The 15,580-nt window shown below is 36.6% G+C and overlaps 2 protein-coding genes across 2 annotated transcripts in view; one reads left to right on the forward strand and one right to left on the reverse strand.

Moving 5' to 3' along the window:
* The window catches only part of LOC109009972 (deoxyhypusine synthase), an 871,604-nt gene that overhangs the window by 325,628 nt on the left and 530,396 nt on the right, over positions 1 to 15,580 (reverse strand). The window lies entirely within an intron of this gene.
* On the forward strand, positions 1,309 to 15,376 carry LOC109010247. The gene is made up of 22 exons (XM_018991024.2): positions 1,309 to 2,494; positions 3,017 to 3,132; positions 5,247 to 5,455; positions 6,271 to 6,390; positions 6,742 to 6,870; positions 6,944 to 7,069; positions 7,442 to 7,497; positions 7,572 to 7,671; positions 7,799 to 7,916; positions 8,257 to 8,466; positions 9,551 to 9,869; positions 10,234 to 10,327; positions 10,695 to 10,803; positions 11,100 to 11,371; positions 11,497 to 11,624; positions 11,816 to 12,050; positions 12,843 to 13,031; positions 13,151 to 13,440; positions 13,515 to 13,698; positions 13,806 to 14,048; positions 14,638 to 14,723; positions 14,866 to 15,376. Exons 1-22 carry the CDS (start codon positions 1,662 to 1,664, stop codon positions 15,011 to 15,013), a joined length of 4,314 nt encoding a protein of 1,437 aa, XP_018846569.1. The 5' UTR covers positions 1,309 to 1,661; the 3' UTR covers positions 15,014 to 15,376.

Below are 15,580 nucleotides of genomic sequence, written 5' to 3' on the forward strand. Positions count from 1 at the left end.
TAGATCAAGAATAAACCTGAAAAAGTATCTAATAATATAAAAGTCGTTAGATTTTTATTGTATAAATGTATTACTATTAGTTATTCATAAAAGAAAATAAATTCTTCACATACTCTTTCTATCTCTCTAGAAACGTCTCATCAATCATCAATCTAGATAAATCTGTGCCTAGATAAACTCTCTTGAAACTTCTAATTAGTTAACTGATTAATATGTAGTTAAAAAATCTCAAAGGTTGTAAATGAAGATTATGTACATGTGATAGACAAGAAACTCAATGAAATCGAGAATGACCTAGATGAGAAAAAAAAATAAAATTATGTAACTATATAAGCTCAGAAAGATAATAAAAACTTATATAATATCATTGATATGAAACTAAACAAACCGCACAATGCACACTAAAAATAAATAAATAGAGATAGAGATTTCAAATTAAGATTATTATATTAATGAAGGATATTTGAATGGTATAATGTATATTTGAGTGTTGGGGATAATTTTAAATATTTTAAGAATATTTATACTTAAAATTGTAATTATACAATATATAAGACTAATTTTTAATACCACCCCCCATCTACAACATAATTCTGCCCTGTCTCAATCCTGTTAACGTAATAATGTCATTATGTTAATGGATAAGAATAATTAATATAAATCTAATTTCACGTGTATTAATATTATTTGGTGATTTAAATTCATGATTTCTCATTAATTATTTCACAAACAATGCGTAGTTCTCTATCCCTTATTTAGTATTTGTAAATATTAGGCCCGTTTATAAGTTGAGATAAGCGAAATTTTTTAATAGTAGTAAGTTAAAATGATGGAATTAGTTTTATGAAATTTATTTAAGATGAATTTAAATGTCTTTGAATGTTAAGATATATATTTATGAGAAGTTAAAAAAAGTTATGGATCTCGCGTGTAAAAAGGTGTTGAGTTGAAAAAGATTGTGAGTTTCATTTGTAAAAAAGTTTTGAATTGAGATAAATTTAAAAATTTGAGAGTTGAGTATTTAAATGTTAGACTTAGACAAAATTGAGTTAATCTCTCAGTTCAATTCCAAAACAGACTTTAATATTTTTTTATTGTTTTGTAAAAAAAAGAAAAAAAGAGAAAAAGTATATCAAAATCAAAGGCAAAGAATTTGAAATGTAAAAAAAAAGAAAAAGAAAAAACCAAAAACCAAATCTGAGGCACGTGTAGCACGTAACAGTAGCAGCCTTAAAGAAGTAGCACACGTGCCGCGCACACGTACATTTCTGTGCGTAGCTGTACTCTTCTCCTTTGCGTTTCTCTGTCCTACCCATTCCTCTGTTTCTTTCCCTCATCCCAAAGGAAATTTCCCAAACACGGCCTCTCAGCTAAAGCTTCTTCACGTATTTTTCTGAAATTCTGCCCTAATTTCACACCTGCCCTAATTTCACACCCAAAACGCCCTCGAATTCATTCAATTTAATCTCCTCCTCCTCCTCCTCAACATGCAAGTTACCTAAACCCCCTCCTCCACAGAATCTCTCCAACCCCTCTTTCTGAATTAGGGTTTACCTGTCTTTCTTTTACATTAGCCCTAACTCCAACCCCCCTTCCTCAATCACTCACATTTTTTCTTTTTTGGGGTTTATTCGCTTCTGTAATGACTGTCACCTCCTCCAATGGCCCGCGCTTCCTCCTCACCCACCTTCCATTTCTTCCTTCTTAGCTTCCTCACTCTCTCCGCCATCAACGCTTGCCTCTCCGAAGATTCGGATGATGCTTTCTCGATCATCGGGTACGACTTTGACGCATTTCAGGGCGATTACACGCCGCCGTCGCCGCCGGCTCCTCCTCCACCACCTCACCCTCCGTCGCTCACGTGCGAGGACGATCTTTACGGGATTGGGTCCCTCAACACCTCGTGCGTACTCAACTCTAGCTTAATTTTTGTCGATGATGTATATATAGAAGGAAATGGAAGCTTATATATACTTCCTGGTGTGAGTTTGAGCTGTACGGCATTGGGTTGCTCAATTACGGTTAACTTGAGCGGGGAATTTTGTTTGAGTAGTAATTCGACTATAGTTGCCGGGTCGGTGACGGTGAATGCTTGGAATGCGAGTTTGTTTGAGGGGTCAAAGATCAATGTGACTGCGTTGGCGGGTGCACCCCCCGCGCAGACTAGTGGCAGCCCCGATGGGGTTGAGGGTGCAGGCGGAGGGCATGGCGGGAGGGGTGCTAGCTGTGTTTCCGATAACAAGAAGCTCCCGGACGATATCTGGGGCGGGGACGCCTACTCGTGGTCGTCTTTGGATGTGCCCGGGAGTTATGGAAGCAAGGGTGGGACAACTGTTAAAGAAGTGAATTATGGTGGGGAAGGAGGTGGGAGGATTTGGATTGAGGTGAATACTACACTTCAGGTTAGCGGGAATCTATTCGCGGATGGAGGCGATGGCGGTGTTAAGGGTGGAGGAGGCTCTGGTGGCAGCATTTTCGTTAACGCTCAAAGAATGTAACTCTCTCTCTCTCTCTCTCTCTCTCTCTCCCTCCCTCTACGTATCGCAGATTTTCTATGAAACTATATAATCAACTAATGCTTTTGCAAATTGTTTGTGCAATCGATTATGAATTGTTAGCTATTGGTTTGTCTCCTCGTATTCTTCTTGTCATTTTTCCTCCTACTGTTTCACGCGTTCCATATGTTTTGCTCAAGAATTGCTTTTTTTGCGTGTAAAACCACACATAACCTGCATCTCAATATAAAGAAAGACAAGTTCTAATAGTTCACGATCCAGGAACGAGTTTTCAGCTTTATATTATACTCTTTACTCCAGATTATATGAGAATGTTTTAATTACCATGTATAGTTTAGAATTTTAACCTTTGTCATGAACATCCAATAGACTTCATGTTGACCCTCGCACTCCATCTTTTGGGGACCGTAAAGTGAACTGTACAGAGATACTTTCCAGTAAATTATTTTCCATAAGTGGCTTAGAAACATAATCGGCTAATGGTATCCTGTGGACAACAGGATTGGAAATGGCAGGATAAGCGCCACCGGTGGAAATGGTTTTGCTGGAGGTGGGGGTGGAAGAGTCTCCATCCATGTTTTCAGCAGGCATGATGATACGCAAATCTTTGTTCATGGTGAGACTCGGACTCGGATTATTTATCTTGGTATTTAGCTTTTTATTCTTAAAAGAATGAGCTGTCTTTTCTGGGTCAGTCGGGGGTATATTTGAACCAATCTTGTGTGCTTTCTAATTGAAGTATCACCAGAGGTATATATGCCCTGATCTAATTTTTGTTGACAAATTAGTTTTAGTGAAAACTGTCAATTGCTATGTTTATAGTAGTTTGTTAAAATGATAATAATGATTATAGAAGGAGAGAGGAGGAAGAATGGTTTATTTGCAAGTTTTTTTTTTTGTCCCGGGTGGTGGGCAGTTGTTACACATGATGATTTAATTTGTTATGCATGTGTTTTATAGATAGAAAAAGGTAAAGAGTACGCACAAAATGTATGGTTTTCTTTAACTTGAACCCTTTTTTTTTTTTTTTCCTTTTTGATAAGTAAAAATGTATTTATATCATAGGTGTAACCAAGTACACTGGGTGTATATAAGAGAAAGCACCTAGTCCATAATAGAGAGCCCCTAATGAACATTGCTCAAGAGGGAGAGATTAGAAATCTATCCAATATATACCAAGCCTGATTGGGACAAAACATGCCTCCCCAAAGCAAAGCAAAGCAAATCATAGTAACTACCCCAACCCCTTATTTCCCACAAGACTAAAACTCCACCCAAATGATCCTATGAGGACGGAAAGGGTTTCATACTCCTGCCCTCCCTCTAGTCCTCTCTTGACTTGTACTACCTCCCTTTGCATCGTAGTTGATTGCCCAAGTAAGGCGCTTTAACTCCCTGCTCTTCTTAAATCTTGATTTTGTTTCAAGTGAGTGACCCGCCTCAATTGTAGTGAATAGTGCTGTGAATTGGTCGTCAAATCCTCCACATGTAATCCCTACACATTACGGTATCTCGTTAACCTTTTGCAAAACCCAATCTGATGATGAACCAGCTATATTGTTTATCAGAGGAAGAGATACCAGGGGGACAACATCTTCCCTAGACACAACTCCCAACTGTAGACCAGGCCCCAAACATTCCTCCTTGCAAGGCACCAATGGCAAACCCATATTCCCCACCATCATCTCATGCATTCAAATCCCGTACCTCCTCAATAGTTCCATTGTTGCTGTCACAAGATGTCTGAATTGATACCGACAAATTGGTATCTTGCGGCATTGGAGGTTGTGGGTTGACGGCAAATTCTTTAACTTGAACTTCTAGTCCACGATAAACTTTGCCTCATAAAGCTTTAGACTACATGATTACTAGGAGGGGCAGTTTTAAGTATAAAATCATAGTAATGAACATAAGACGCATGAATCAAATATTCTATTTGAATGAAAAGGGTAAAGAATGTAAAATCTATTTCTATGAAACAATATGGTTAGTATATACTTCAAGTTTAAAACTTTAAAAGAAATAAGGCAGTCTTCTTGTTATCTTGTATAAGATTTTTATATAAACGACCTAGAGAAGCAATTGGAATGTGTGCTTTTGCTTTAGGAAGCACCTGAAGATTTCACCTTAGTGAAAAGATTGAAGAATCGTAATTTTTTCTTTTTTGTAATTCAAATTTCACATTATTTTAAAGAAAGATAATTTGTAGTTTCTTGCCTTTTGAAAGAATACTATTGTGTGGATGTTGGATATTCCTTTTTGTTAACTTGATACTTTTGGTTCTTATAATTAGTTGCGGTTTTGAGTGTTTGATACTGCAGATTATGAAGTGGTTTAAATCTGGAGTGCTTGTTTACCGATTAAAAAAAAAAAAAAAAATTCTGGAGTGCTTGGTCAGGGGTGCTTTAGCCTTCTGATACATCTATTTCCTATTGGTCTATATTTTCTTCAAACTAAAATGAATTTACAGCTGATAACTTTTTCATGCATCAACTGGCATGGTTTTTGCCTATTAGAAAAAGAAAAAGAAAAAATTAAAATTTGGTCCAGTTTCGAATGTCGTGTTCAAAATATTTGCGGTTGTTCCATTGCTTGTGGTAAGTGAATAGGCATTTCTGTCTTTTTCCTCCATGCTTAGAGGAGCTCTATCACCACAGGCTGTGATAATCCAGCATTTGCTAGAATAATAACCACATCTATTTTATCACATGCTTGTAATTTTGTTTGCAGGAGGGAGTAGTTTAGGCTGTCCTGAAAACTCAGGTGCTGCTGGGACATATTATGATGCTGTGCCTCGGATTCTTGTTGTGAGCAATCACAATAGGTCCACGACGACGGACACACTTCTGTTAGAGTTTCCTAAACAGCCACTTTGGACAAATGTTTACATTGAAAATCATGCTAAGGCCTTGGTTCCTTTGTTCTGGAGTCGTGTACAGGTAAAGTGTGTGGATTAGGTAGAGAAAATTTAATTCAAACTAATATGTGGTAGGAATTTTGGGAAGAGTTTATTTATAAGATTTGGGGTACCGTCCTCTTCCTTTTTTTTTTTTTTATATATATTTTTTGTTTTTAAAGGAGGTTTGGAAAGAGTTTATAGGAGTCAGTTGCAGGACAGCATTTCTAACCAAACTTTGAAAGCTTTAGGCCTTGTTTATGTAACAAGGTATTCTTAGGTATTCTTGGATATTCTCAAATATTTCGTTCCAAACATCACTTAAACACAAAACGCATTTCAATTTCAAATTTTTTACTTTTTCATCTAATCATTACCTAATCATTTATCCAAACACAAAATCCAACACAACTTTTTCAAGCTTCCAAACAAAATACAAAAAACAATACAACTTTTTCAAATTTCAAAACAAAAAATAATATAAAAAAAGTATATTCAAACAATTTTTTAACTTTTAATATTTTTTATTTAACTTCTTCTATCTTTTCCCAAAACCCAATAAAACATCTTAACTCAAACCATTTGACTACTATTCACAAACAATTTCAATACTATTCACAAATATTTTTAGATATTCTAAGTATCCAAAGGAGCCCTTAGGTCTGTCACTTCTTGAGGTAATTTGTCATTTTTTGTCTGTTGGGTTTATGACTACTTACCTCAAGAAGTGACAAAACTAAAACTTTCAAAGTTTGGTTAGAAACGCTGTCCTGCAATTGACTCCTAAAGACTAAACCCAAGAATGCTTAGAAAATGACAATGCATTTTGTTTACTAAAAATGACAATGCATTTAACAGGTTCGAGGCCAAATTCACTTAACGTGTGGTGCAGTTTTGACCTTTGGGCTTGCACATGTTGCTACATCAGAATTTGAGTTAATGGCAGAAGAGCTTTTAATGAGTGACTCAGTTGTAAAGGCAAGTGAGAAGCACGTTTTTTTGCTTGCTTTTTAGTTTTGGGTTTAGATTCAGCATTTTTGTTTAGTGGTGACGTGTTTTCCTATGTATATTAAAAGATTTCACTCTTTCTGTGTTGGCACCATTTATATACCTTCTGAATGATATAACCTTACTTAGGCAATATTATCTCTCCATAATCTTTGTAACACCACCTCCTTTTCCATATGTAACTCAATCTTTTTGCATGTGCTCGTTTTTGTGAAATATTTTTGATGGATTATTAGGAATATACCTTCTTCTTTTGTTAAGTTCTTATCATGGATTATGAATAAGATACCTGACATTTTTGTTACTTACAATTATATTTAGATATATGGGGCTCTACGAATGTCTGTCAAGATGCATCTGATGTTGAATTCCAAAATGCTTATTGATGGTGGAGTTGATTCACTTGTGGCAACGTCTTTGCTTGAGGCCAGCAATTTAGTAGTTCTCAAGGTAGTAAAATCTCCAATATTTGGCTTTATATTGCTTTCACGTGAGGAATGATGTTTGCATATTTGGTTGTCAGGGATCCTCTGTGATACATTCTAATGCAAATTTGGGAGTTCATGGACAAGGTTATTTGAATTTGTCTGGACCAGGAAATCTGATTGAAGCACAACGGCTGATTCTATCATTATTTTATAGTGTCAATGTAAGCTGAAGGTTCTTCGTGTAGTTTTGAATTCTTTCTTTGGAACTGTATGAAAGGTTTATAAGAAAAATTTGTCAGTTAGCTTCACTAGCCAGTTTAATTTACGAAATGATTACTGCAAAATCATTTAAGATATCTAGACACTTTGGCATCTTTGAGACGATTTTTGGCGTTACTCCTTCCCTCCCCTTTTTGTGGTGCATACATGCCCATTTTATATATGTTTTTCAACTTCATTCTTTCTCCAGTATGTTCTTAAGCTGCTTTTTGTTGTGATTTCTGAATGCTGGTATTTTGCAACCATAACTGCACAACAATTAAAATTTTTATTTAGCTTTACCATGTGCTCAGTACTCTCTTTATAACATGAAGGTTGGACCTGGATCTGTTCTGCAAGGTCCCTTGGACAATGGTGGTTCTAATGATATGTAAGTGATATTTTATAGTGCTCAACGCTGTCATTACTTATTCAGTCTAATATTCATTCTTTTGAATTTGATAGGATGCCACAGCTCTACTGTGGACTCCCAGATTGCCCTGGGGAACTACTTCATCCACCTGAAGACTGTAATGTGAACTCTACGTTGCCCTTCACTCTTCAGGTGTTCCATTAGCCAGATTGAGCACTAAGTACTTATCTTATTCAGATGAGTGAATGGCTCATGCACTGTGAATAAGAGTGTTGCCTTTGCGTCTCTGATAAATGATTGGCTTGGCTTACTGCTGCAGATCTGTAGGGTTGAAGATATTAATCTTGAAGGCATTATAAGAGGATCTGTTGTTCATTTTCACTGGGTCAGAACTGTGGTTGTCCAATCTTCTGGAGCAATTAGTGCATCTGGGCTGGGTATTACTTTTGCCTCTTTTGTTAAAAACTTTAATACAGTGAATTACCAGCTAGTTTGTGCCGGTTTCAATTGATAAACAGAATATTCCTTGGAAATCTTTTTTTCTAGTTCTGGAGTTTATTATATCATCTGAAAATTTAAGTTTCATAACTAACTGAACTATGCGTTCTCAGTTACATCATGTTCTATGGATTCTTTACTGCCTTTTTTATAAGTAATAAGAATTTCATTAAAAAGCGCAAAGGCGTTATTTATGTACACAAGATGTATGCAAAAAAGATACCTATCTAGAAAGTGAAAATTTTGCAAGAAATTATTGACGTCATGGACTCCGTGTAGGCTGTACTGGTGGGGTGGGTAAAGGAAGAATTTTTGAAAATGGTCTAGGTGGCGGTGGTGGACATGGTGGCAAAGGCGGTGATGGATATTATAATGGCAGTTTCATTGATGGTGGTGGTGCATATGGAGATGCTGATTTACCTTGTGAGCTTGGTAGTGGCAGTGGAAATGATAGCCTTGCTGGTGCAACTACCGGTGGTGGTATAATTGGTAAGTCGTCGAATGTCTTGAGTTAGTAATTATTTTTTTCCTATTGTTGCTTTTGTAACTTGTGGTCTGGATAAGATTGTTGCAATGTGGTATTGTGCCATGCTAACCATATGGAGTTGAGGCCTGTGCTAAGGTCTTATTTGCTTTTCACTTACGCATCATGCTTCCTCAGGAGTCAGGGGCTTGAATTTCTGCAGGATCACTTGTTTAAGTGACACTTGCGAGTTATAGTTTTCATGTTGCAAAGTTTGCCATATATCTCAAACTAGCTGGAGATGCACGTAATCCTATGTTAACAGTCTTGAAACCAATAAAAAACCTATAAACAAGAGCTTAACAATTATAGAAAGCTCCAATGATTTAAATATTGAATAGGAGGAACCGTATTGGAAGTTAAAACATCTGAATATAGTATTTTATATAATTGTGAGTTCGGTGTAAAGGGGAATGCTGCTTCTCAATGAAATGAGGACAGCATAATGGTTTCTAGTAACTGCAATATCTCGTGATTTTTCTGTTAGAAATATATGCCCTGCTCGTTTATTCTTTCTTTGACTTATAAAAGAATATGCTATTCTCTTACTTAGAGAGAGAGAGAGAGAGAGAGAGAGAGAGTTGGGAAAAAGGGCTATTTATCAGGTTCTATCTTTTTGGTGGATATTCTATGATGATTATTAGTGTAGTTCTTCTTGAAAGAAAGGAAAAATGGCTATATACACTCCAAATTGTGAGTGACATAGGGACTCTAGTTAATGCTTTAGTATGAGAACTAATGGAAAATAAATGGCTGAGATTTTTAGCTGTGTCCACATTCTGACAGTAGATAGAAATTCCTGGAATTAATTTTTCTAGTACCTTTTATAACACCCTGGATTGAGCCCACAATAACTTCTCCTTCCGGGCAATTTGGGATCCATTCACTAACCTTCTACACTCAATCTGGATTACTACACCTTTAAGCCTAATGAGCTCCTTTTTTGCTCATATGTTAACGCTCATGGCCAAATTAGATGTTGGTTTAATTTTATTTTATTTTGGATGGGTACTCATCAATATATCAGGTTTTTTTTTTTTTGGTAAACAGTGATGGGTTCGATAGAGCACTCATTATCAAGTTTGTATCTCAATGGTTCACTTAGAGCTGATGGAGAAAGCTGTGGAGATGCTGGAAAGCAAGGTAGTAGGAGCATCGGACCTGGTGGTGGATCCGGTGGAACTGTTCTTTTGTTTGTTCATTCCTTGGCACTAGGTGATTCTTCTATTATATCAACTGTCGGAGGGCATGGTAGTCCCAATGGTGGAGGTGGTGGTGGTGGTGGAAGAGTTCACTTTCATTGGTCAGATATACCAGTCGGGGATGCATATCTACCCATAGCAAGTGTGAAAGGAACCATTTATACTGTGTATGTATTTAATCTTTGTTAGTAATATGTAGTGTCTGATGAATGATCAGGTTGTCCAAACCAATTGTCATCATGGCCTAAAATACCTTTACTTAGTAACATTCTCTTCAGTGATTTTCCTTTGCACTTGCTTCATTTTTTTTTATTATAGGTAAAAATACTAATCCTGCTTAACATATATGTTCTTGGAATGGGTCTTCACCGTGCTGGGTAGTTAGATTATGATTAGGTTACAACTCATGGAAGTGAATACCAATGATTTCTTGGTCTCCCATAACTAAATCCTCAAGCATTGTGATGATCTGGTTTTTTCTTCAGTAATTTCTGTTCTGAGCTTTTTCTTCCTTTTTCTCCCTAATTGTAGGGGAGGATTTGGCAGAGGTCACGGCCGTGCTGGGGAAAACGGGACTGTTACTGGGAAGGCCTGCCCCAAAGGGCTTCATGGCATCTTCTGTGAGGTAGATTTTCCATCAACATATCTTGTATTTTTTAGACTTCTTTTTAGATCTATAGGGTATTGCTAATTGTATAATGTCTATGGTGGGGTTAAAAGATAGTTGTATAATTGAGTAGTTGTAATATCTTCAAAGCTGTAATTGACTCCCAAGTTTATTTGATTGCTTTGAATTATTTGAGGCATAACTTCTAAACTGTAGCTAGATCTATAACTGTCGGTTTGTTGATGGAATAGTTCATTTCATCTTTTATATTTTCTTTTCACTGATATTTTGATTAAACTTTTATTATTTTCTCTTTCTTAGTCTGGGTCTTTTGTTATGCCATTTTTGTTTTGACTTTACACGTGACGAGCAAATTGTGCTGCAGGAATGCCCTGTTGGCACATATAAGAATGTCAGTGGGTCTGATAGAGCCCTATGTCATGATTGCCCATCGAATGAGCTTCCACATCGTGCCAGATATCTTACCGTTCGAGGTATCTCTAAGTTACTCCTGTTCGCTTCTGTGGGCAAAAGGATGACTTTATTTTTGCTTTAAGCTTTACTTTAAGCAGCTCTATAAGAAAATTTCTTTCTGAGGTTTTTGAAAGTGTTGTTTGAGTGTGCTTAAATGTCTTTTTCCTTTTTTTATTTTTTCCTCTAGATTCTACCTTTGATGTCATAGTTTTATCATGTAAATAAATCCTCTAGATCTCTCTCTCTCTCTCTCTCTCTCTCTCTCTCTCTCTGTGGGTAAATTGGTGCTTAATTATCATTCCAATCCTTTCAACAGGTGGTGTTACTGAGGCTCCTTGTCCATACAAGTGCATATCTGACAGATTTCACATGCCACATTGTTATACAGCACTTGAAGAGCTGATATACACTTTTGGTGGACCATGGTTATTTGGTCTTATTCTCTTGGGTATCCTAATTCTTTTGGCTCTAGTGCTTAGTGTTGCACGAATGAAATATGTTGGTGGAGATGAATTACCGGCCCTTGTTCCTGCTCAACCTGTCTCTCGAATAGATCACTCCTTCCCTTTCCTAGAGTCATTAAATGAGGTCTGCCTCCAATTTCTTCCTTTTCTGTTCATACTTTCTCACACTTTATGATGATCTAATATACATCACTTATGAAGCCTGTTGCAGTTTTGTACCCCTTTTAAAGGCTATAAGTTGGCTTTCAGGTTTTGGAAACAAATAGAACAGAGGAATCTCAGACTCATGTGCATAGAATGTACTTCATGGGACCAAATACTTTCAAGGAACCTTGGCATCTACCTCACTCCCCTCCTGAACAAGTAGAAGACATTGTGTAAGCTCTCTTTCTCTCTCGGCTGCACAATTAATTGGTGGCTAGTTTCTGCTGCACCAATGGTGATACCTCGAATTTTGTTATGATTAAATTTATGTTTAGTAAAGTCCTCGAGTTTTTCTTCATAGCTTCATATCTTGCAGTCACTTAATTCATAATAATGTTAGTTTATTGTTTCATTTTCATGGCAGTTACGAGGATGCATTCAATAGATTTGTGGATGGGATTAATGGTTTAGCTGCTTATCAGTGGTGGGAAGGATCAGTTTACAGCATTCTCTCTCTGCTTGCTTATCCGCTTGCATGGTCATGGCTACAGCGGTGTCGAAAGAATAAATTACAGCAACTGCGTGACTTTGTTCGATCAGAATATGATCATTCTTGCCTGCGTTCTTGCCGTTCACGTGCTCTATATGAAGGGCTAAAGGTCAATTTCTTCAGAACATGTTCTCCAAAAAATTTCCCTACATTTATAATGTCTTTCCTTGTACTTGTTAGTTTTTAGGATATTAAGGATGTTAATATCTTACATTTGGATAACCTTCTTATCATGTGCAGCATTATTTCTACTCTCCAGGTTTTCTACCTTGAAGTTATGATAACATTGTGTTGGTTTTTAACTTTTGATGGTTGATAAAAAGGCTTATTGATTTTGCTTCAACGGAAACCTCTCTTCTTCTCAATAGATATAAAGAATTTTATTGAGAGAATATATGTAGGATTAGTATTCTTGAACTCAGGTTTTCTACCTTGAAGTTATGATAACATTGTGTTGGTTTTTAACTTTTGATGGTTGATAAAAAGGCTTATTGATCTTGCTTCAACGGAAACCTCTCTTCTTCTCAATAGATATAAAGAATTTTATTGAGAAAATATATGTAGGATTAGTATTCTTGAACTTAATTATCTTTCAAGACCTAGACTTCGTCTGGAAGTTAATGAGTTAACAGAAGTCAAACCCTTCCTATTTTGTGAACTAAACAAAGATTTCAGCTATCGCATTGGATGTATTTATACTTGAAGATTTTTATTTTTATTTTTTTTTATGGAGCTCAAAAATTTATAACTGTTAATGCTCTTGATTGCTAGGATTTAAAGTCTTATGGTGCTGATTGCTCTCGCTAGCGATCACTTGTTTACCTGATAGAGGGCTTGTTGTTTTGTTTGATCTTAATGGATCAATGATTCTCACGTTAATGTTTACCATCTTATGTTGCAGGTAGCTGCAACTTCTGATCTGATGCTTGCTTATGTGGACTTTTTCCTTGGTGGGGATGAAAAGAGATCTGATCTTCCTCCTCGTCTTCATCAAAGATTTCCCATGTCTCTAGTTTTTGGAGGAGATGGAAGTTACATGGCTCCTTTTTGCCTACAAAGTGATAATATTCTTACTTGCCTTATGAGTCAGGTTTGTGGCCCATAATGTTTTAAGCTTGTCCTTTATTCAGTTTTTGCACTCATATATAGCATATTGATATAGTTCATGCAAGGAAATTTTGTTGATTTTTATACTTGACCACCTTTCAGTCTATTCCACCGACCATATGGTATCGACTTGTGGCGGGTCTAAATGCTCAATTACGCTTAGTTCGCCGTGGGCACATGAAGATATCTTTTGGTCATGTTATAAGCTGGCTTGAAACCCATGCAAACCCTACTTTAAGTTCATATGGTGTACGTGTTGATCTAGCTTGGTTTCAGCCTACAGCTTCTGGATATTGCCACTTTGGACTTCTCACATGTGCTATTGAAAATGAAAGTGTGCAGCCATCAATTGGTAGTCAAGATATATCATTGCTACCGGAGCAACAGTCATGGTAATAGTTTGCTTGGTTTACTGTTACTATTTAAAATAGAGCTATGCCTGATTTTCTTTTTCTTTTATATGTAGTTTGCACAGAATTCATAGGGAAAATCCACAAGACCATTTGAGAGTTTGTGAGCATTCAGTGACGTGCAGGAGGAATTTTGGAGGGATTCTGCATGCCAAGAGCTTACGGATGCTTAAACAGAAGAAGGCTATATGTTATCCCTTCTCTTTCATAGTTTATAATACCAAACCTGTTGGCCATCAGGTAGTTAAGATGCTTGCAGTGTAGACTGAATGTGCTAATACTTTCCTTACTATAAAGATCTGGTTGCATCTTCCAGATGCTATTCTCACACATTCAAATTTTTGCAGGATCTTGTTGGTTTGTTCATCTCTATACTACTCCTAGGAGATTTTAGTTTAGTCCTGCTTACTTTACTACAGATGTACTCTATTTCGCTGTTGGACTTCCTTTTAGTTCTGTTTGTCCTTCCTCTTGGTGTATTATTTCCGTTCCCAGCCGGAATCAGTGCTTTGTTTAGTCATGGACCTAGGCGCTCAGCAGGTCTTGCCCGTGTATATGCTTTGTGGAATATCACATCCTTGATCAATGTTGTAAGTTGTTCTCAACCATGTCTTCCATATTCAAGAAAGATTATTAGAAAGTAACAAGGACATTGTTATTCCAGAAATGTGCTAGTCGTTGCTATTAATAATTGGAATACTTTTCTTTTCAATTTTCAGAAAGCATTTAATTTTATTGAATCAATTTTCAGAAAGCATTTAATTTTACTAATTCAATAGTTATCTCTATGGAAGCGACAATATTAACAATTTGGGTTATATTTGAATAAGCGGTTTATGAGATTGTATGAGAATGCTTGTATTGCTCAAATGGTAGTATTCTCACTGCTGTTAATGTACTGTTTTCACGTCTGACAAATTGGGACCGTTTATAACTTACCCAGGTTGTACCTTATCATTGCACAAAGACTTTACCACTAATATGGCTTGTAAACTAGTAACAGATAGACTGCTGAAACGGCTTTGGAATGTGCTTCCATATTTGTCACATGCACACTCTAAATTGTTTCTGATTGATTTTGGCTAATTAAGCTTGCGTGCTACCAAGAAGAGACGTGTGATGTTCATTTTTATGATTCTAATGTTCTTGAAAATACTCTCTCTCTCTCTCTCTTAACAGGTGGTTGCCTTCATTTGCGGTATACTTCATTATACTACCCACTCAAGTAAAAAGCATCTAAACTTTCAGTCCTGGAATTTTAGCGTGTAAGTAACGTGTACCGGCTGACATTTCAATTATTGATTCTTTTGTTCTCAGTTATAAAGTGAATGCTCCATATCAACAACTAATCATATAATCTGGAACTCCTGTGTTTGCCATCCGTTTGTGTTGTGATGGGAAATGCAGGGATGAAAGTGAATGGTGGATGCTTCCATGTGGATTAGTGCTGTGTAAGATTATCCAAGCACGACTCATTGATTGCCACGTGGCTAACCAGGAAATTCAAGACTTCTCATTGTATAGCAGTGACCCGGAGGTGTTCTGGCAGTCATGAGGAATTTGGTTGTACAGGCCCAAGTTATATACATCTGCCCCCTTTTTTTGTGGCCCTAATCAATTTTTTTTTTCCTTACATAAAGCATGAGATAGCAGCAGGTAAAGTGGCACGTAGGAATTATATATGTTGAGAGGACAGGTAATTAAGTGGTGTATACGAGATACTAGAGAGAGAGAGAGTGATTGAGAGTGAGAGAGAGTGATAGAGTAACATCAAATCCTTTTAGCCCTTGTCAATGTTTAGAGGTTGTGTCCAATATATTGAAATTTGGGATGTCTATTGGCTACTGAACCTACTGAACTTCTGCAGTTTGCAAGGTTCATTGTCAATATTCAGTCTACCATATTCTCTCTTTGGTCCTCTCTCGACTTTGATGCTTTTAATTTTCTCTTTAGCCCTCAATTTCAATGCATTAGTTATTTTCATGAAAGATCCCATTGTTCTAATTCAAATTATGTAATGTGGTCGGTGTGTGGTGTGAAGGCCTTCAAATTTAATTTTGTTATTCTAAAAGTCGTTTGCCAGGAATTGCTTTACAACCAAATGACTCTTACTGTAATATTT

This window comes from Juglans regia, chromosome 1, assembly GCF_001411555.2.
Source record: "Juglans regia cultivar Chandler chromosome 1, Walnut 2.0, whole genome shotgun sequence".
In the NCBI taxonomy this organism is placed as follows: Eukaryota; Viridiplantae; Streptophyta; class Magnoliopsida; order Fagales; family Juglandaceae; genus Juglans; species Juglans regia.